The sequence below is a fragment of the Furipterus horrens genome, unplaced genomic scaffold (assembly GCF_987537825.1).
Source record: "Furipterus horrens unplaced genomic scaffold, mFurHor1.1.pri manual_scaffold_11, whole genome shotgun sequence".
Taxonomy (NCBI): Eukaryota; Metazoa; Chordata; class Mammalia; order Chiroptera; family Furipteridae; genus Furipterus; species Furipterus horrens.
In genome coordinates this window covers 82,304,674-82,327,804 of record NW_028327181.1, presented here as the reverse complement: position 1 = coordinate 82,327,804, position 23,131 = coordinate 82,304,674, and the positions used below count along the sequence as shown (strand labels likewise).

General features: G+C 40.3%; 1 protein-coding gene across 1 annotated transcript; it reads right to left on the bottom strand.

Moving 5' to 3' along the window:
• Positions 1 to 1,377: 1,377 nt before the first annotated feature.
• Positions 1,378 to 21,195, bottom strand: LOC149998612 (leucine-rich repeat-containing protein 37A3-like). The gene is made up of 5 exons (XM_090257568.1): positions 21,082 to 21,195; positions 10,557 to 10,628; positions 9,650 to 9,724; positions 3,537 to 3,652; positions 1,378 to 1,607 (listed from the first exon to the last, which is right to left on the bottom strand). The coding sequence occupies exons 1-5, from the start codon at positions 21,099 to 21,101 to the stop codon at positions 1,378 to 1,380; spliced, it is 513 nt and encodes a 170-aa protein (XP_090113694.1). The 5' UTR covers positions 21,102 to 21,195.
• Between the last annotated feature and the right edge of the window lie 1,936 nt (positions 21,196 to 23,131).

The following is a 23,131-nucleotide window of genomic DNA, read 5'->3' as shown; positions in this document are numbered from 1 at the left end:
CAGTTAAGCCTGTCGCCACTACGATAACAGGAGAGGCTAATAGGAGTATCTCCTTATAGCCATATCTTGGCACATTTCTGATGACCTTAAAAGAGAAAAACAAGCAATAATTTTAAAAAACAAACCAAAGAGATGGAAAAGATAAAAATTAACTATTCTTAAGCCTGTGCTAAAGAATAGCTAACTATTCTTAACTACTACTCTAAAATCCCACTCTTTCAGGTGAATGGCTTACGAGGAGAGACCCCAAAACCCCCAGAATTTATTTAAAAAATATTGTGTGTTTATCCTTACATGCTTAAACTTCAGTCCCCTTTACAGTACTCTCTATTTGATGCAATACACCTATTGAGACATTTTTTTCCACTGCTCAAAACGGTTTTTGAACTTGTCAATTTTGATGCCATTTAGTGCTTCTGCTGTTTTTTTGTTTCACTGATTCCACATTGGCAAAACAAATCCCCTTGAGGAATTTTTCATCCAGGGAAACACAAAAAGTCACTCAGGGCAAGACTGGGTGAATAGGGAGGGTGGGGTGTGGGGGTCATGCCGTTTGTGTCCAGAACGGCTGAACACTCAGCAAGGTGTGCGCAGGCGCACTTGTAAATCACCCATCAAATATGTTGAAAGAGTCTTCCAAAAAAAATTCACTGATGCCTAACACACCCTCTCACAACAAAACCAGCTGGTACACTCTTACAGATGGGTTCCTAGAATACTCCCCTAGTGGAGGAAACCTGTACTACAAGGGGCCCGCCCTCCAGAAGACAATTCTGGGTTTTGGGGGGTTCCCTCTCATGTAGGTTCTTAAAGAGCATATCGTATCTAATGTGTTATGCAATCATAGTATTAGCATTTTCTTGTGCAATTTATTTATCTTGTGTGTTAGGTCCTCTTGGTGTCTACCCTAGGAACAGTGGCACCACTGTCTAAATGAGCAAAGTAGAAGATCACTGTCATGGGTCTTGGCCAAAGTCACATGGCTAAGACAAGAGACAGTGTGGGTGCCTCTGGTCTTCCTACCTCAGTGCTTTCATGGCACGTCCTCACTAACTCACTGTCCAGGCCTCGTGCCTCAGGAGCTGTCCTTACCTTACGTGGCTCCTCCTCTTCCTCTTCACCCTGGGCTCCTGTCTTTCCATTTGCCCATTTGTTCATGTCCTCTGGCTTGGAGACCTCTTCTTTTTCTGGTTCCCTGAGCAAATCTTTTACTAAATCTGTTCCAAAAAAATAGTTTCCTCCATTTATTTTTGTAACTTGAATTGTAAAATTTAGGTTTAAGAAGGGTCCCTCTGTTGTTTTTCAAATGACTCAAGGGCATACCTCCATCTTGTACATTTGAAAAAGGGAGTTTAATGAATGGTAATAACATTGATTCTATACCTGCTTTTTAATCTCCGAGAAATAAGGCAGTCTGTACTGTAGTGCACTAATGACATCACTGTTATCATTAAAGTCTAGCTGCTTACCCAGAATGGCTAACAATTTCTTTTCCTTTTGGCCCAAGGAGACCTCCTCTGGCTGAATTGTCAGCTCACTGCCCGCATTCTTATTGCCTTGTAACCCTCTCATGAAGGAGCCTTTTGGATTTTTTAAATGTGGTTCATCTGTCAAAAAAGAAGAGACCATTTTTGATCATGAAGGACTCATGGGACAGCTTTTTGTCAGTCCAAAGCCCTACATGCCAGTCAAATAAGTTGGGAATCAGCAAATATCGGAATGTTGTTCAGAGAGGAGAAAAATAAACCCCAACTTAAACCCGATTGGCAACACAACAAAAGGAGAAAAGGTATGTTTTTAAAGGGCGTTCCACAGCATGAAATAGAGTAACCATATTTAGGATGATTCCCTTGATCCCCAAGGGCCAGTTGTCAGGTACTGAAGAAAAACCAAGGCTGGAAGACCCCACTCAGTTACACTCGCTGCAGATCTACCGCGATTCCTCACGTTCATGGTCCCCACCCTGTCCTGCTCAGATGCAGAGGGAGCATGAGGCTTCCCCGCTCCGCCTCTTCGTGTGCTCGTGTTCTTGCCTCCATCACAGGTGAGCGTGATTAAAACCCACGGCTAACAGGTCTTCATCTGGACATGCCCTTCTCCACTTACCCATCAAAGCATTACTTTGGTCATTGCTTCTACACATCCCTGCCCCCAGAACAAAAGGCTCTATACAGAAAAATAACTCTATGTCCACTCCTGCTCTGTGCTTAAATTTAGGCACGCATCTGGAATGTGGGTTAAGAGACTTGGCAGGTTGTGTGCCACTGTGGAATGTTCAATACATCTATGGAATAATACTTTGGGGTCCTAATATACAGAAGGGAAAAGGCAACTGTTGTCAGATGCCTACTTTGCTTTCCTTTCATGTCTTTTCTTACATTTTCAGCTTTACTTGGGGAACCATCCAAAGCTTCTGACTGCATGAAGGTCAAGTGTATCATTGTACAACTGGGTTTCCATTCCAGAAGAATGAAAGTATTGCTGTGGAAGCTGAGGGTCAGAGAAGGAGTTGAGGGTCCCAAAGTGGGGAGCTTGTGGAGCCCCAAAAGGAAAGCCAGAGATCTGAGTACTAGGTGACAGCACTTAACACTCTCTAACCTTGTTTTTACTCTCCTGTTAAAGGAGATTAAAATGCCTGCTCTGCCCACCTTTGGGGTAGAAGAGAGTAATATAATAGGCCAAAAACTTGTTTTTGAAAAATGAGCCACACTCTCTTAATATAAGTAGCACAGTGTTATTATTTATGATGTGCCCCAGATCACTGCCAGAGACCCACATTCACACTATCTGGGCATGAAAGCACATTTTGGAAGTTATCAGATGGTGTGAATAAGCCTAATTTGTAGAAAAATACTTAAAAGCACCCAAGTGTTTGGTGGATAGAAAACCGTGCGCTTCAGAGCAAGTTCAGAGTTGGACAGTCTAAGAATACAAGAGCCCTCCCACCCATTAGAAGGATTTGGTAGTCGCTTCTGATAATAAAACCAGAAATTCAGATCCCAAATAGAATTTTCATAAAATACAATCACTCGTACTCTTTTTATAAAATTGCAAAACAAACAAAATAAAAACATAGCTCTACCCGTCCAACGAGGCAAAGGACAGACGAGGCCTAACGCATCCAGAGCCAGTTTACAGGCTGTGCCACTGACCAACAGGTTCTCATTTGGACGGAAAGCGCCAGCTGAGCACCGCACGCACTGTGTGCTCATTGCTGTTAATCCCCTGCCCCCTTCCTTTCTCTTTTTCCTGCGTCTCACTTTTAGCAAGGAAGCGATTCTCAGAAATATAGGGAGTTAAACTCTGGATGAATGAATAAAAATAACACGGTGACCTTATTTGTTTAAAAACTTACCATCACTGGGACAACTGTAATAGAACAACAATTTTAAAAAAGAAAGAAAAAAACAAAAACAGCAACAACAACGAACCTTCGAAAGGTATTTTCAAAGGAAAACAACTTATCATCATCAATCAAAAATTAAAACAAATAAAATGAAAATGAAAGAATTTACCACTGGGCAATTCAGACTCACCACAAGTTGTGTGTGTCAGACAGTCAGCGGGGCAGTGTAATTTCACTCTCTGGCTGACCCTCTCAATGTTCTCTCTGAATTTGCAGAGGCAGCAGGCCAAATTATGAGGGAGGATCCTATAAAGGGAAAGGCAGAAAATTAAATTATTGGCAGAAAAGCTATTTGAGCAGGTAGAAGAGGTGGGCAGCGGCTACCAGAGGGCTGTGCAAAGAAGCGTTGTGGGGGCTTCCCACCTGAACAGTTTGGGGGGCATCAGCTGGCCATCGGTTATTCTTTTGGTAATCCTCACTGGGGAACGTGCTTATTGATTTTAGAGAGAAGGGAAGGGAGGGAGAGAGAGAGAGAGAGAGAAACATCTATGTGAGAGAGAAACTAACCGGGACCCTCAGCGAAACCCTAGGCTGGCTGGAAATGGAACCCGCGACCCTTTGGTTTACAGGAAGACTCTCCAACTCACTGAGCCACACCAGCCAGGGCAGCCATTTGCTCTCTTGAATATTGTCAATAAATAGAGGGGAGGACAGAAGAGTAAGAATGGCAGCGGGTATGGTATGCCTAGACTAAAGGTGATAGGCACTAGAATCGGTGACACTGATCTGTAGTTATAATTCAGATGTATCTCCTTCTCCCAGCCCAGAAGTCTCACTTTGGGTGGAGAGTACACTAGGAGGGGGAAATCTTCTAAGAAGGCTCTGGATAAGTCCCTAACTTATAAATCCCTAATTGTGAGTGGTAAATGTATTAGAAGTTACTCTGGGCATAAAGAAAAACATTACGTGGTTAAATAGTAGCAGATTGCATTGGGCAAATCTAGGCAATATGAACATTCAAAAGAATAATGATAATAAGGTATAACATAATTAATTTAAAGAAGAGCCCATGAGTTCACAATAATACTCAAAAAGAAAATAGGTAAACTATTATTTATAGAATAATTCCAGCTAATAAATGTAGTAGGAATAATAAAATTAGAAAAATAGTGTCACTTTGTAACCACCAATGTAGTAATCGATCAGACACAAATTATTACTGAGGCACAATTGGGTAAAAAGTTGAGAGGAGAATGTTCGCTGATCTTAAAGCAACATTCAACAGATTATTTATTAATTACCAAGGAAAAAATAACTTTACAATGGAGGGATCTGGAAAATACCATGTTCACCAAAAGATCAAATTTAGCATTATAAGCCACTTAAAATGATGAGGTAGAAAGGATATATCACTTATGTAGTATTCCTTCCAAAATATTTTACTTTGAATCTAATCATGAGCAAACAGACAAATCCAGACTATGGGACAATTCATAAGACAACAATCTTAGACACATCCAAAATGCCAGTGTCATAAGAGACAGAAAATAAAAAGGGTAGATAAATATTTTAGATTAAAGGAAACGAAGACAAGACATGCGATGCCTGATCTTTGATTAGATTCTGGATCAAAACAAAACAGACTTAAAAAATATTATTGAGGCAGGGGGGAGAATATAACTGGCTTTAGACCAAGATGGGATCAATTTGACCTCCTGCCTAAAACAATTTAAAAACCAGACAAAATATATGTAACAACAGTTCTCAAGAAATTGAAATTCAGGTAATGAAGGACAGTGACTCCCAAGAGATAGGAAACAAATTAAGTAAGCCCTCTGATGCATTGTTCTAGCTTACTGCTCTGAGCTTCCAGGTCATGATGTAAGGAAGAAAAAAACCCACAGAGACTAGTTAACTCCCTAAGGAATGGATATGAGAGTTGGGGAAACCAAGGTGACTGGAATGCACAAAGCAGAATACTAGGAAAGAAAAGAAGTACACAGACAAGCACTCTGGGGATATGCAGAGAGATCTCTTGAGTATTCAACAAGGTACTGGATGGTGCCTGTGTGTGAAGAGTTGCTTGAGCCCAGGAAAAGAACCACATGAAAGGATCAGAGAGAAGAATAACTGGATATCACCCACTGTTAGGAATAGTGCCTGCTCCAAGAAGCTGGAGATTAAAAACTACAGTGTCTAAATGAAAAAGACACTGGAGGGGGGATAAATGGTAATGGGGGAAAGATGCAATAAATGCCTACATAAATATAAAACCCGAAAAGAACAAGAAAAAGACACTGGGTAGGGTTACTGGCGTATTAGACACTGCAGAGGAAGAAAAGACCGGTGACTTTACAATGTAGCAATACAAACTATACAAAATGAAACGCCAAGAGAAACAACCAACAACAAAGATGAACAGAGCCACAGGGAGCTGGGCAACAACTTCAGGTGGCCTAATGTATGTGTGCTTAGAGTCCATGAAAGGGGGGAGACATAAAAGTCTGCATAAATAGCCCCAAATCGTTCCCATTGGTGAACACCGAACACTCACATGTCCAAGAAGGCCAGTGAACTCCATGCACAAGAATTATGCCCAAAACTATACTGAAGCACATCATAATCAAATTGCTCAAAACCAGCAATAAAGAGAAAATATTAAAATCAATCCAAGGGGGAAAATAAAACCACTATATAAGAGGAACAAAGATAAAAATTACAGTAGATTTTTTTTGTTGGCAATAATGTAAGCCAAAACTCCCAGTGCCAAAAAATATATATATATATTTGAGGTAGTGAAGTGGGGAAGGGGACCCAACAACTATCAAGCTAGACATGTCTACCCATGACCTTTCAAAAACAAAAGCAAGATACTCTCAGACATCCAAAAGCTGAAAGAATTCTCCACTAGTAGATCTGCACTGTAAGAAATGTTAAAGGAGGTCGTTTTCAGCAAAAGAAAACTGTTACCAGATGGAAATACAGATTATTACAAATTCTGAAGGACACTTGAATTGGTAATGACTTAGGTTAATATGTAAGATTTTTCTTATTATTTAAGTATCTTTACAGATAATTGATTATTTAAACACAAAATATAATGTGGTGTTTATAATGTAAGTAAAAGTAAAGTGTATTGAAAGCAACAGCACAGAGGCCAGGAGGGACAAATGGAAGTACACTATTGCAAGGTTCTTATACCATTGATGAAACCATAAAATATCATTGGAAGAGAGATTGTGAGAAGGTAAAGATGCATACTATAAACCATAAAGCAATCACTGAAATAACAAAATCTGAGCTATAGCTTTTTAGCCCACAAAGAAAACAAAATACTCAAATGTATTCAATCCAAAAGCACAAATGAAAAGAAAACAACAACAGGCAAACAGATGGGACAAATAAAAAACAAATAGCAAGACAGTAGATTTCAATGTAATTGCATCAATCATTACATTAATTGGAAATGGTCTAACACAGTTATCACACTAGATAAAAAAAGGAAAAGCCATCTTTATGTGTCTACAAGAACCAACTTCAATAGAAAGATACACATAGGTTAAAAGGATAGAAAATATACTATGCTAACACTAACCAAAAGAAAGCTGGAGTGGAGATATTTCCATAAGACAAAGTCAATGTCAAAGCATATTACCAGGGATGAAGGAGACTATATTTCATCAAAATAAATATGTCAAATAATGAAGACATTACCTAGAAACTTATACACCTGATAACAGAGCTTAAACATAGATGAAGGAAAGTGAGAATGACCAGGAGAAACGAACAAATCCACACTTATAATTGGATACTTTAACATTTTTCTTTCAGTGATTGATAGAGCAAGTAGATAGAAAATCAACAAGGATATAGAAGACTAGAAGAACACTATCCACCTACATGATGTGTGTAAGACGCTCCTCCCCAAATCAGCAGGATGTACACTTTTTTCAAGTGGATGCATAAGATTTGCCAAAATAGACCATATTCTGGCCTATTACCAGAATTTACTGGCTATAAAGTCAGTTTCAATAATTTAAAAAGGATTTTAGTTATTCAATATATGTTCTCTAACAACAGTGAAAGTAAATCAGAAATTAACAGATCTATAAAAAAAAAGTCCACAGTTTTGACAACTAAAAAACATGCTTCTGAATAACCCTATGGGTCAAAGAAAAAATTCATAAGGGAGATTAGAAACTATTTTGAACTGACTGAAACAGAAAACATGAGATGTCAACACGTGGGATGTTGCTAAAGCAATACTCAGCTTCTGCGGCTTCCATCTTAAGAAACCAGAGAAAGGACTTCAGTCAAGTTGCAGGTATAGGCAGACATGCTTCAGCAGCCCCTTGCACGAGCATAAGAAATATCACAACTATCCTCAAAACAAAAAACACCCAGAACGGTCAGAAAATCGAACTGCATGGAAGTCCGACAACCAATGATTTAAAGGAGCCATATTCGTCCAGACGGGTATGAGGGATGGAGCCGGGGCGGAAAGGACACTGTGTGGTGCTGGTGAGGAGGCACCAATGGCTGGCAGAACAGGCAGTCCTACATTCATGTGTGGTGCATAAAGATCGAGTGATCCCAATCCAAGGCCAGACCACACAGCCCAGGGCGCCAACACCAGAAAAATAAAGCATAATACCTTCTGGCTATAAAAACCAGTGTGGGTTGGGGTGGCGGAAGAAACCACTTGTCACTCAAGCGAGTCTGCTTAGAGGGCCCCCACAGTTCTAGAATGCACTCAAACCCACCCACTCTGGGAACCACCACCAGTGTAACAGCTAGAGGGGTGCCAGTGGGTGAAGTGACTGGAAGCAGGGTGAGTGCCGAGCAAGCCTCCAGAAGCCAGGCAGTGGCATTGTCCTCTCTCTGACCCCTCCTCCACAAACAGAGCCACAGAGTGGTGAAACGGGTTGCCCCGCCCTGGCAAATACCCAAAGCTCCACCCCATACAACTTAACAGATGTGCTAAGACAGGGAGTCAAAGCAGCTCTACCTCGTACACAGAAACAAACACAGGGAGGCTGCCTGGTTGAGGAAACAAAGGAATATGGCGCAAATGAAAGAACAGAACAAAACTCCAGGAAAAGAACTAAACAAAATGGAGATAGCCAACCTATCTGATGCAGATTTCAAAAACACTGCTGATAAGGATGCTCAGAGAACTCACTGAGTACTGCAAAAGCATAAGGGAAGAAAGGAAGGCTACACTAAGTGGAATAAAGAAAAATCCACAGGGAATCAACAGTGAAGGGAAGGAAGCCAGGGTGCAAATCAATGATTTGGAACATAAGGAAGAAATCAACAGTCATCCAGAAGAGAATGAAGAAATATGGAAGTTAAAAAAATGAGGAGAGAATAAGAAAACTCTGGGACACCTCCAAAAGTACCAACATCCGAATCATAGGGATGCCAGAAGCAGAAGAGGAAGAGCAAGGAAGTCTATTTGAAAAAATAATGAAAGTAAACTTCCCTAATCTGGCAAAGGAAATAGACATACAAGTCCGGGAAGCACAGAGAGTCCCAAATAAGTCGGACCCAAAGAGGACCACACCAAGATACGCCATCATTAAAATGCTAAATGGTAAAGGTAGAGAGAGAATCTTAAAAGCTGCAAGAAAAAAGCAGAGAGTTACCTACAGAGGAGTTCCTTTAAGCCTATCAGCTGATTTCTCAGAAGATACTTTGCAGGCAAGAAGGGACTGGCAAGAAGTATTCAAAGTGATGAGAAACAAGGACCGAAACCAAGATTACTCTATCCAGCAAAGCTATCATTTAGAACGGAAGGGCCAAAAAAAAGTAGAAACAACGCAAACATCCATTAACTGATGACCGCTTAAACAGACTGGTATCTTCACACAACTGGAAAATTACACGGCAATAAAAAGCAATGAACTACTCATAGATGCAATAACATGAATGAATTCCAAAAGGATTATGCTAACTGAAAGAAGCCAACCCAAAAGGCTACACTTTACATGATTTCATTTATAAGAGACTCTGGAAAAGGCAAGACTATCGTGACAAAAATCAAATTGGTACTTGCCAGGGACTAATGGTGGGAGGAGGAACTGAGTGCAAAAAATCATGAGGAGCCTTTTAGGTATGATGAAAGTATTCTGTATCTCAAATATCATGGTGGCACATAAATACACATTTCTCAAAACTCACTGAACTGTATACTTTAAAATAGTGAATTTTATTAAATAAGAATCTGACTTAAGAAAATAATAAGGCAAACCTCCTAAAAGAACAACTAAGTGAAAATAAATATAAGAAAAATCAACTTACAGTTTTTCCAAATTAGTGTTTAGCGCGAGGATGCGCTCAACTGTTGTGAGTGACACATCTGTATTCCCCAGGTCTCTGAAGGAGAAAGTCCAAACATGCATCAAATGAACCCAAAGACAAAGTTCTGTACTTGAAAGGGCACTTAATATCTGCTTACTTCAGTTTTGGCTTCTCTGTCAAGCCAGCTCGAAAGTTTACTTGCTGTGGATAATAATTTCAGAGAGCTCTTCTTGAAGAAATTTAAATTTATTTGCATCATCAAATTAATGATGTCGGTGAACAGTACAAGCTACTTTTTTTTAGCCATTATTCTACTTCTAATTCTCAGTAGCATCCACCACTTCATTACTCTTTAAAAAATACATAATGTACAAGTTATTCCTTTTTCCTTTCTGAGATCAATGGTATTTCTACATGCTTCTCAAGTTACATATCAGTGTGTGTTCTTTAACAGCGCTCCCTTTCTCTGCTGGCTGCCTTGTCCACCTGCTTTCTCTCTTAATCATTTTTCTGCGCCAATAACTTTGTTTTTTTCAATAGGGAAAGATATTTTATTTATTTTTTATTTTTAAAAATATTTTTAAATTTATTTTTAGAGAGAGGGGAAGAAAGGGAGAGAAACATCAATGTGTGGCTGCCTCTCATGCTTCCCCAACAGGGGACCTGGCCCTCAACCCAGGCACGTGCCCTGACTGGGAATAGAGCTGGCTGCACTTTGGTTCGCAGGCCAGCGCTCAATCCACTGAGCCACACCAGCCAGGGCTACTGTGCCAATAACTTTTATGCAATAAACCAGTTATAATTTAAATTATGACTTTTTAGTCAAAATGCAAAATGCTAACTCTTTGACAAAAGTAGAAAGGAGCAGAAATCATCTCACGAACCAAGAGATTGTCGCAATACTTACAGATATTTTAATGCTGGCAAATTAAAAAGATAGGGATCATCAAGACTTCTCAAAGGGTTATGGCTGAGGATTCTGAAAAAAATGCAATAGAATAAAAATTATCTGCATTTTCAATAATTGCCCCGAAAGTTTATATTCATTTTTTTCATACAAAACTAGAAGGTTAAAAAAATATTATTTTCTGTCTTTACTAATACATCACCCAGAGAATCTGTAAAACACTCTTTGTTGGGGAGCTACCCAGGTCTCTAAATGATAAAGTGGGGAAGAAAAAGTGGAAGAAGAAGAAGAAGAAGAAGAAGAAGGAGGAGAAGGAGAAGGAGAAGGAGAAGGAGAAGGAGAAGGAGGAGAAGAAGGAGAAGGAGAAGGAGAAGGAGAAGAAGAAGAAGAAGAAGAAGAAGAAGAAGAAGAAGAAGAAGAAGAAGAAGAAATAAGCGGATAGCAAAGAAAAAAGTATGCCAAAGAACTTTCAGATGGAAAACCCTAGAGGTGACTATGCTGACAGGAAACTGTTGCTCTACAGAAAATACTTATTGTGGCATCCTCCATAATTCAAGTTGCTTTTCTTCATCTACAGAAAGTTTTTTAAATTCCAGTTTAAACCACCCAGTTAAAAATAAAAATAGGACCAACTCCTTGGTTTTAGAGCCAAAGAAGGGATAAATCTTAAGAGGAACTGGTGAAAACCACACTCTCATCACATACTCCCATGTGTATTCTTATATCACAAGCTTCCTTACATTTCATGTAATCACCTGTTTACTTGTCAATTTCTTGGACTGTTAGTGCCTAAAATTTTCTAGGTATTTAATAAATGCTTGTTTAATAAATAAATAACATTTTAACTACATCTCAATAAAATGAACAAATGTGTTTTTTGACAAAATTTTGTATTTCAAATGCTGAAATAAATTTTATTCTTGACTCTTTAAAACAAGCAAAACAGACAAAAATAAGAAAGAAAAGAAAGTCTGTTTTTAAGTTAACTCTTCTCAAGAATCGTTAGTGTAACCCTCACAATAATCTTACTGATAAATATTATTATTACCCCATTTTACAAATGAGAAAACTGAGGCACAGAGAGGTTGTATTGCTTGTCCTAGGTCATCAAGCTAGTAAGAAGCAGAGGTGGCATTGAACCCAGTTCTGACTCCAAAGCCTGTTTAACTTCTATGAAGAAAAGGGGTTTAAAATAACTTGTAATTTAACCTTACTTGTGAGACCACTAAATAAAGAAATAGATTTTCAAATTTCATGTACCCATCTGGGAGACCCTCAATGATAAATTACATTTTCTGTTTTTATTTCTGTTTCCTAATCATCCCCCACGATTAAATATTTAACTAACATATAGTCAAGTTTAAAACCATGTTGTAGGCAAATTAGTAAAAATTATGAAGTAAGAACACCTGAAAATTCATTTCTACAAAAGCAACAAAAAATACAACTGGAAAAAAAAAGACTCAATTGTTTTTAAACTGAAAATTTAACCAGCACACTTGCAGGAATCCAGGGAACACTTATTCAAGAAAAGTGATTGGTTTCTGTAAGATCAATGATCTGTGTTGTTTTAATTCTTCTTAGAGCTTTGCTCTCCATCCCATGGGTAACATTGAAAAACAGCCCACATGCCCAGTACCACAGGGAACAGAATGGAATACAATCTCATTCCCAAAGAACTGTCTGGTAGTTCCCTGAAGACTCACTTAAAAGGTTTGTCTTTGACCTGACTGAGAGCTGGGTAGCACCAAAAGCCTCTCTCCTCAGGGGCAATTTTGTGAAAACAATTGCAGGTAAATGTTTTAAGAGGGCAGCCGCTGAGGCAACAGATAACAGTTGGTGCAAATTTAAAAAAAAAAAAAAAGAGAGAGAGCCTAACAAAAAAGCTTAAAAATCAAAGCTGAGAAATGAGATATCCATAAAAACTCTGAAGGGCTTCAAAATATGCTCAGGAAATTGGAAGACCATGGGACACATTCCTGAGAATCTAGGAAAGAACTATTAGAGCTAATAAATGAATTCAACAAGGTTGCAGGATACAAGACCAATATGCAAAAATTAGCTGTATTTCTATAAACTAGGAATGAATAATCCAGAAATGAAATAAAGAAAAAAACTCCAGCTATAACAGCATCAAAAAGAATGAAATACCCAAAGAAGTGTATGACTCACATACTAAAAACTACAAAACATTGTGTAGAGAAACTTTTAAAAGATGTAAACAAATGGAAAGACATGATGTGTTTGGCATTGGAAGATGATACTGTTAAAATGACCCTCCTCCCCAAATCAATTTATGGTTTCAATGCAATCTCTATTAAAATTTCAACTGACTTCTTTCCAGAAATTGACAAGCGATTTTTAAAATCATATGACAACTCAAGGGACCAAGAATAGCTAAAACGATCTTGATAAAGAGGAACAATGTGGAAGGACACACACAGCCTGGTTTCAAAACCTAATTCAGAGCCACAGCAATCACAGTGTGGGACTGGCATAAGGCTAGACATAGCAATCAATGGAACAGGATTGACAGTCCGGAAATGAACCCTCACATGTGTTGTCTATTGAGTTCCCACAAGGGTGCCAAAGCTATTCAATGTGGAAAGAACCGTCTTTTCAAATGGTGCTGGGACAACTGTGTATCCCCATGCAAAATAATGAAGTTGAAATCTGCCTACACTTCACACCATATGTACAAATTAACTCAAAATAAATCAAATACCTTAATGTAAGAGCTAAAGTTGTAACATCCTTAGGAGAAAACAAGGGATAAATGTCTATGACCTTGATTAGACCAACAGTTTCTTAGATATGATACTAAAAGCACAACCAAAGGAAAAATAGATAAATTAGACTTTATAAAAATGAAAAAAATTTTGTGCCTCAAAGGACACTATCAAGAAAATGAAAACACAGACTTCCCGCCAAGATGGAGGCCTAGACTGATATGCTCCGTCTCCCTCCACAACTAAGAAGGACTATAACTACCACAAAACCAGAAATAACCAGAAGTTCCAGAAAATAAAGCTACATGGAAGTCCAAGGTATAAAGTTATAAACAAATGGTGCTCGACTGAAGAGGTAGGAGAGGCGAAGCCTGGGCGGAGAGGTCAAGCCGTGCTGGTGGCAGCAGCTACAGCGATGGGCGGAGGGACTGCAGTAAGCACAGACACCCGTATTTAAGGGGAGGCAAGAAGCACCTGGGAGCACCCCTGGCTGCAGACCAAACCCGTCAGCTCATGATTCCAACGCCAGGGAAGGCAGACCCCATTGCCTCGGACTGTGAGGCCCAGAGGGCGTGGGGACGGAGGAGAAGGCACCCGGTCTCTCAGTGGAGAGAGAACGGCAGGAATCCATCTTGCACCCCTGCCCCCACGCAAAGCACCACAGTGTGGTGAGAAAGGTTGCCTGGTAGTGACAAATGCACGGGGCTCCACCCCCTATAGCATAGAAGGTGTGACAGCCCCGCCCAGGGAGCAAAAACCTGCCAAGATGGCAGGGTTAATGATAGAGATCTCAATCATGCAGCTGACTAGAAAGCAAATACATGAATTAACGGACGAACTGATAGATAACATTTCTGAGGCTCAGTTCAGAGCTATAGTTATAAGACAGCTTACAGAAATAACAGCGGGACTTAATCAAGATGGGGAAGGAATGAAGGCTAGTCCTGCTGAAATGAATGAAGACACACATGAAACAAGTGGCGAGGGAAGGAAAACCAGGGATCAAATCAACAAATCAGAACAAACAGTCAACAAATGCAGAAAGAGGAAACAAAAAGTGAGGAAAATGAGGAGGAGCTCAGAAACCTCTGGGACAGCTATAAGAGAGCAAACATCTGAATTATAGGATTGCCAGAAGGTGAAGAAGAACTAGAAATTGAAAAATTATGTGAAAAAATAATGAAGCAGAACTTCCCTAACTTGGGGAAGGAAACAGACTTACAGGTCCAGGAAGCACAGAGAGTTCCAAAAAAACTGGACTCTGGAAGAACCACACCAAGACACATTATAATCAAAATGTCAAAAATTAAAGATAAAGAGAGAGTCTTAAAAGCCGCAAGAGAGAAGAAGAGAATTACGTACAAAGAGGTCCCAATTAGACTATCAGCTGATTTCTCAAAAGGAACTCTGAGGGCGAGAAGAGACTGGCAAGAAATATTCAAAGAAATGAAAAGCAAAATCCTACAACCAAGATTACTCTATCCAGTGAAGCTCTCATTCAGAATGAAAGGGCAGAGAAAGTGCTTCCAGGACAAAGTAAAACTGAAGGAGTTCATGAGATCCAAACCACTGTTATATGAGATGCTAAAGGGACTTGTTTAGGAGAAGGAGGATCAAAACTATGAACATTAAAACGAAAACTATATCACAACAACCAACAACAGAAGCTAGGGAATCAAAACAAAGGCAAACTAAGTAGGCAATGAGAGCGGGAAAAGAATGATAGGTATGGGGAACATTATGGGGGGAGGTCAGCGGAAAGGGGGAAGGGGGGAAGGGGGAAAGGGAGGGAGATGATGCAGGAATTAAGACGCATAGTAGGAGGGAGTGGAGTAGACAGGAAGATGTTGAGAAGAACTATATTCCCAACTAATGGGCATGGACTAAGTGGGGGGTACAACTGGAGGGAGGGGGGTCACAGGGTGGAGGGAAGCAGAGGAAAAGTAATTGGGACAACTGTAACAGTAAAATCAATAAAACATATTAAAAAAACTGAAAACACCACTCAAAGAATGGGAGAAAATATTTGCAACTCGTATCTTTGATAAAGGCTCATATTTAGAATATCCAGAATATGTAAAGATCTCTTACAACTCATTAAAAAGGTAATAACCAAATTTTAAGATGGACAAAAGATTTAAAGAGACATTTCTCCAAAAACGATATACAAATGGCCAATAAGCACATGAAAAGATGCTTAATGTCTGAAGTCAGCAGGCGAATACAAATCAAAAATACCATGAGATACTACCTTACATTCACTCAGATGGCTATAACCAGACAGACAGACAGTAACAAACGCTGGCAAGGATGTGGAGAAGTTGAAATCCTCACACACTGTTGGTGGGAATACAAAATGGTGAAGACACTGTGTACAACAGTTTGGCACTTCCTCAAAAAAGGTAAACGTATAATTGCTATATGACTCAGCAATTCACTCCCAGGTATGCACCCAAGAGAATTAAAAACATGTCCACAGAAACACATTCCTAGGTATGGGACTGTCATAGTAGCATTATTCATAATGGCCAAAAGGAATAGCAAATTCCTTGCAAAGCTCATAAGTGGCTCTACCACTTATTAACAGTGTAAGCCTAGGTAAGTTGTTTAACATCTCTGAGTTCCAATGGGAATAATGATACCTGCATCACAAGAGTTGTTGGGAAAATGAGATACAGCCTGAGGTAACACGTGATGAGCATTTACTGTGTGGAAAGCACCATTCTAAGAACTTTAGTCACGATATCTTACTTGTATCATAATTAAAAGTACCAAGTATACTGCCTGAAACATAATAAGCACCTAATAAATGTAAGTGTTAAAGAAACATGGGGCAGAGGATGAATTACTATGCTTTTGAGAGAAAGAAAATATCTTCTTATAAATGAGAAGACTAAGATGCAGTTGGAAAAAGAGAAGTATCATCGTAAGCTGCTGGGTTTGACAATCTCAAAACCTTTGTACTATTACAAATAAAACGACCCCCCCTGGATGATCCTAAAGGACAGATTCCTCACTGCTATTTTTAGTGTCTTGTTTATGCCTTTCAGAACCCAAGAATAAGCTGCCAAGATTCCAGTCCATACCAAAAAGGGCATCCTTTAGTTGCCCACAGCTATCTAAAGGAACCCAATCAAGGTTAGTAGAGAAGGGGAGCATTAGGGTGTCTCTGTGATCAATGCTCAATTTGCCTTCAGCGTGTGGCCTGACTTACCTCACTGATATTCTCAAGAGTGGGGTCAATAATTCAACAGGGATAAGGCTTGGATTTTCCTCTCAGATCCTCTCAGTGCCTATGATCTTGGCACAATATGGATGTACCACGGACAAGCCAGAATGTGAATGCGCTCTACCTGGATGAGGTACAGCCTTTCTGCATTGTAGAGTCCTTTGTTTCCTAAAATCATGGAGCTTGTATCGTTAGAATCACTGAAGTGAGATAAAAGCATTTTTAAAAGTATTTTATTTTACTTTTAAAGAGAGGGGAAGGGAGGGAGAATGAGGGGGAGAGAAACATCACTGTGTGGTTGCCTCTTGTGTGCCCCTTACTGGGGACTTGGCCTGCAACCCAAGTTTGTGCCCTGACAGGGATTCGAACCGGCAACACTTTGGTTCACAAGCCGGCGCTCAGTGCACTGAGCCACACCAGCCAGGGCTAAAAGAATTTTTTAAAACAAGCCATCAGCCATGGCTGGTGTGGCTCAGTGCATTGAGTGTTTAACAGTAATATTATGACTTCATTCAACGACTTCCGGCCAAGATGGAGTCCTAGACAGACACCCTGCATCTCTCTCCACAACTAAGAAGGACGACAACTACCTCAAAACTAGAGACAACCAGAAGTTGCAGAAAATCAAGCTGCATGGAAGTCCAACAAACAAAGATATAAAGAAGAAATACTCATCCAGACAGGTAGGAGGGGTGGAGCTGGGGCGGAGAGGACGCAGTGTGGTGGTGGCAGCAGCAGCAGCAACAGCAGTGGCAGCAGCAGGCCGGCAGAAAGCGCAGTCACACATTTCAAAAAGCAGGGAGGGACACCTGGGGAGCGCTCCCGGCCAGACTGCACAGCTCAGGGTCCCGGCACCAGGGAAAATCAAGCCTCATTGCTTCTGACTGTGCAAACCGGTGGGGGTTGGAGTGGAGGAAGAAACTGCTGGTCTCTCAGCAGAGCCTGCTTGTTTAAAGGGCCCCCACTGTCCTAGAACGACTGCAGACCCACTCACTGAGGGCACAATGGGCAGGGCAACAGCTAGAGAGGCGCCAGTCCCATACAGAAGTGGGAGAAGTGCCTGGAAAAGGGGCAGGTGCTGAGCAAGCGGCATTGTTCCCTCTCTGTCCCCTCCCCCACATACAGCATCACAACGTGGTGAAACGGGTCTCCCTGTACTGATGAATACCTCAGGCTCCACCCCTTGCAACAAACAGGAGCAACAGCTCTATCTAAGACACAGAGGCAAACAAACACAGGAGCCTGTCAAGATGAGGAGACAGAGAAGTATGGCTCAAAAGGGGGAACGGATCAAGGCTCCAGTGGAAGAAATAAGCGATGAGGAGATAGCCAGCCTAAGAGATGAGGAGATAGCCAACCTAGCAGATGCAGAGTTCAAAACGCTGGTGATAAAGATGCTCACAGGCTTGACAGACATTCTTGTGTACGGCAAACGCATAAGGGAAGAAGTGAAGGCTATGCTAAGTGAAATGAAGGAAAATCCACACAAAACCAATGCTGAAGGGAAGGAAATCAGGGTTCAAATCAATGATTTGGAACACAGGGAAGAAACATCAGTCAACCAGTACAGAATGAGGAAACAAGAATTGAAAAAAATGAGGAGAGGCTGAGGAACCTCTGGGACAACTTTAAACGTGCCAACATCTGAACCATAGGGGTGCCAGGAGAGCAAGAGCAAGAAATTGAAAGCTTATGTGAAAATATAATGAAGGAAAACTTCCCAAGTTTGGCAAAGGAAATAGACATACAAGTCCAGGAAGCACAAACAGTCCCAAACAAGCTAGACCCAAAGAGAACCACACCGAGACACATCATAATCAAAATGCCAAAGGTGAAAGATAAAGAGAGAAACTAAAGAGCAGCAAGAGAAAAGTAGTTATCTACAAAGGGGTGCCTATAAGACTATCTGTTGATTTCTCAAAAGAAACTTGGCAGGCAGGAAGGGACTGGCAAGAAGTATTCAATGTGATGAAAGGCAAGGACCTACAACCTAGATTCCTCTACCCAGCGAAGCTATCACTTAGAATGGAAGGGCAGATAAAGTGCTCCCCAGAAAAGATAAAGCTAAAGGAGTTCATCATCACCAAGCCATTATGATATGAAATGTTAAAGGGACTTATTTAAGAAAAAGAAGATCAAAACTATGAACATTAAAATGACAACAAACTCACAACTATCAACAACTGAATCTAAACAATAAAAACAAAATTCAACTAAGCAAACCAGAATAGGAACAGAATCATAGGTACGGGGATAATTTGGAGGGTTATCAGCTGGGATGGGGAAGAAGTAGAAATGGGGAAATGGTGCAGGGATTAAGAAGTATAATTGGTTGGTACAAAATAGACAGGGCGAAGTTTAGAATAATATAGGAAATGGTGAAACCAAAGATCTTATATGCAAGATCCATGGACATGAACTAAGGGGGTGGGATTACTGGGGCAAGCGAGGTACCGGGCAGAGGGGAGCAAAAGGGAAAAAAATTGGGACTACGGTAACAACATAATCAATAAAATATACTTAAAAATAAAAAAGACTTCATTCAAGAAACTTACTGAATTATAATTACCTGAACCCCAGGGGTGAATCAAGATTTTGTGGAGCTTGAGCATCATTTGTTCTGGGAAATCCAAATACAAACATGCCAAACTAGAAATATGAAAATTGTTAGTGCGCCTCCTAAAACTTTGAAAGGCACCCATGCAAGTGAAGAGCTCTGAAGCTTAAGTTTCATTCAGTTCATAAGTCTACCTCAAACTTGTCACAAACTTGTTTAATGCAGAGAAAAGTATCGTTTCAACGTATAAAAACACCAGTAATACATTGTATAGACGATCAAATGACTCAACTTGAGGGGTGGCATCTTCCCTGGGCAAGTTGCCTTTGGAAAAAGATGCAATTTAGTTTACACCTTATTGTGGCAGATGTTTCCTGAAGCAAATTAGCCTTGTCCCTAACAGAGATTTGGCCCCAAACAAAGGAGCCCAGCCTCCAGAACACACTAATGGCATTGCGACAAGCTTTTGAAAATAACTGTGAATTAGTTCTAGCAGTACAGCTCTATGCAAATCACAGGAGTATTTTTATTTCTAACACCTTTTCTTGTCGTTTAAGATGAACCCAGAAACTGAAGAACTGCAGGCTGGTGCCTCCTGGATGACGAATCTCTTCTAACCCACCCCCCACTTCCCACTTAGTCTCCCTCCTCTCCCGTTACCCTGCTGCAGAGATGCTGGCGTGGGTCTCCTATGTTCTTCCCAACAACATCCGTCTTCCTCCTTCCAGTATCAAAGTTTCTTGGGGATAAAGTCCCTGCCCAATTCTTCCTTGTACCCCCAGCACTTAGGACAGTGCTGATACACAGTGGGCATGGCGCCCAGGAAACCTTTTTTCTTCCTGTGCTGCCTTCCTAACTATAGTGAAACTCAGGTTCTTATAAGAAACTCTCCGTGTTACACAATGCTTGGCAAAGCTGGTGACTTTATGACATTGTACTCATACTACCGAGACCTCTGGGTGGGAGGACCCCAGAAGCCTGCTGCTCTGATGCGCGCGCCAAAGGAAAACTGACCCTCAGTCTTCTTTCCCCAAGTTAGGGATCAGCAAACTAAACAGGGAAAAGGAAGGCTGCTACAGATGGGACACCTGCAGGAACTGTCAGTCCAGCGCCAGACACACCCTGAACACCTGCATCTAACCCGAAACGGTGGGAAATTGGATTTCTGAACCATAAGACGGTAAGACAGTCTTTTCAAAGGCAGGTGGAGGGGACAATCTTCACCATAAGTTCAAAATCCTGTTCAGGCCCCTGAACATATGCATTCTGCTTTGCTCATATCACTGAGAAATCACAGAATTTTTGAGCTGCGAGGGGATAAAACCCACACTTCCCACTGACGAGTGGTCAGGAAAGAAATTGGAATGAGGCTACAGCGATGTATTTTCTTTATGACTATTTTTTCACAGCACACCTTAACATAAATAGCATATTTTCCCATACCTCAAAGGTTCCCATTGCCACAGACAATTCGCTTCAGAGTTACATACTTTCTCAAAAAGATAACATTCTGGGTTATTGAGGAGAGATGTGCCCTGTGGCAGGTTTTTAGGAAGACTTCCTGCTTTATCGTTTAAGAGACCCATGGTTGAGGAGAACTCTGAGCTAAGCTGAAACTCTTTCAGTCCTATGTTCCATACATTTACGCAGTCAGAAACTTTGCACATGAGCAGGAATCTAAGTTCAATTCAGAAGTGGAATTTCAAGGACCATTCACAAGTCAGAGCAGCAGCACCGCTGGGATAGCCAGGACGATGCTACTTTGAATGATACTTGCTTGCTGCCTTTTATCGCCCCCGCCGAAGGTCAGTGCTGGGGAAAGCAGAGCCTGCGTATGAGTCCGACAAGTCCTTGGCCTCTTTGTACCTTAGTTTCCTCATTTGAGAAGAATGAATGGCTCTTAAGCCATACTTCCCAGAGTTCAAACTGGGCTTACACCCAGCTCACCAATCACTGGATCATGTGTTTACCCATAGCTTTTTACATGTATTTATCTTCTATTTCACTTACAAGGTGTGTAAAAACCTCATTCCATGCCAGGTTTGAAATGTCCCGGGGCTCAGTTCTCTGATTGAATTGCCACCAAGATTTCTTCAAAAGAAGACACAAGCAAAAAACAAAAAAATAAAAAAAATTCAGATCTTTTGGCAGTGATTCTAATTTATATATGATAAAACAACCTCAATACTCCCTCTATGCATTAAATAAATCTCACTGTGGGAGATATCTCATATGAGCTAGGCTTTCATGCGTACACATGCAGTGCATTAGATACAAAACAGTAAGTACTTGAAAAAAACTTGCATTAAGTGGTCTTTATTTCTCTAGCACAGGGTTACATAACTTAACATTTTGGGCTAGATAATTCTTTGTTACAGGGGCTGTCCTGTGCGCTGTAGGATGTTGAACAACTCCGGCCTCTGCCCACTACATGCCAGTAGCATATCTACAATCGTGGCAACTAAGAATGTCTTTGGATATTGCCAAGTGTCACCTGGGTGCAAAACCACCTTGGCTGAGAATCACTGCTGTAGAATGCGTCATTCCGATCTGTGAGATAATTCTCACACTAGTCTGGGCTAGAGACAAAAACGACTTGCTACATAACTTTAGTAGCTTTCTACTAATACAATTTTAATCTTACTTCAAAAGAAATAACAAAGAGATTTACAATTAAGTTTTATAAAAATTCTAGACATAATGAAGTTATAGTTATAACTTACAGAGTTTCCAGGAAAGGCATGTCTTGAAAAGATTTCTTACCAATAGATTTTATATTATTGCCAGATAAATCTCTAGAAAAAAGGAAAGGAGAAATATTCCCTGAATTAGCTATTAGATACCTAAATAGTAGAAATAATTGGTAGAGGTTGGAATGATAATATTGAATACGTAGCTTTAGTCTAAACTCTAAACCTTAGGAATTGGGATTTGAACCTTCCAGAGCTCGTAAACCTGCCCTCACCTCCCTGAACAATCTCACCCTCATGATCTTTATAAAGAAAATATACAACTATAGATCTTGATAAATTTTGAAGATAATCTTTTCTGAGAGAAGAATTGATTAGATGACATTTCGTGGCCTCATCAAATTTAAATTATGAGCTGAAAGCTTTTATCTTTATATTTAATTACAAATTTCTAGTATGAAAAAGAAATAGCCTCACACTTACACACCTTCCTGGCTTAGTTCTGTTTTTCTCGGCCAATTCAATACCAGAAGAAATAAAAGATCTCTTTTCACATAACTGAAAAGAAAGTTGCTACTTTTTAAAATTCAGAACTTTGAACTAATTCAGAACGATACTTCCTATTGTTTTAGCAGAAATTCATTTTTTATTTTACGTTGCTTTAATAACCCATGAATTTAATTGCTTCAGTTGTACGGTGGTGGGAAAACAAAAAACCAAAATGGTACTGGATTTTTATTTGAAAACACCCATTCTTGTCTATAGTTACTCTTATTTCCATTGATTCCAGCTTAGTCCCTCAGTGTTCACCTAGATGAGTATAACTGTCTTCTCACTGGTGTTTCCATTTCTAGTCTCTCCCTTTCTAATCCATCCTGCACACAGTCACCAGATTAACACTCTGGAAGTGGTTCTCCAGTACCGGCCAGCATCACTTGGGAACTTATTGAAGATGCAAAATCCAAGCCCTACTCTGAACCGACTGAATCAGTAACTGTGGGGGTGGAGCTTGAGCTTTAACGGGCTCTTCAAGTGATTCTGTTGCAGGCGAAAGTTTGCCCTACAGCACAGGTGTGATAACATGGTAGCCTGGCATGTTATCCTTGGCTTGGCCTTCAAAGCCCTAGAAGATCTGGCTCTAATATTCTGTTCTTCCTAGCTGTACTCCACAGGCACTCAAGGTATTTTTACTTGTACTCTACAGGTACTCAAGGTATTTTTCCTGTATTTTGCCTTTCCCCATGCTCCTTTTGCAAGATTATTCCATCCGAGATGTCTGTGTGATGATCCCTAAGGGCCCTTCAAGGTCGTCTTCAAACAGCATTGCTCTAGTAACATCTTTGCTGATCCAACTTGAAGTGTCTTTTCCC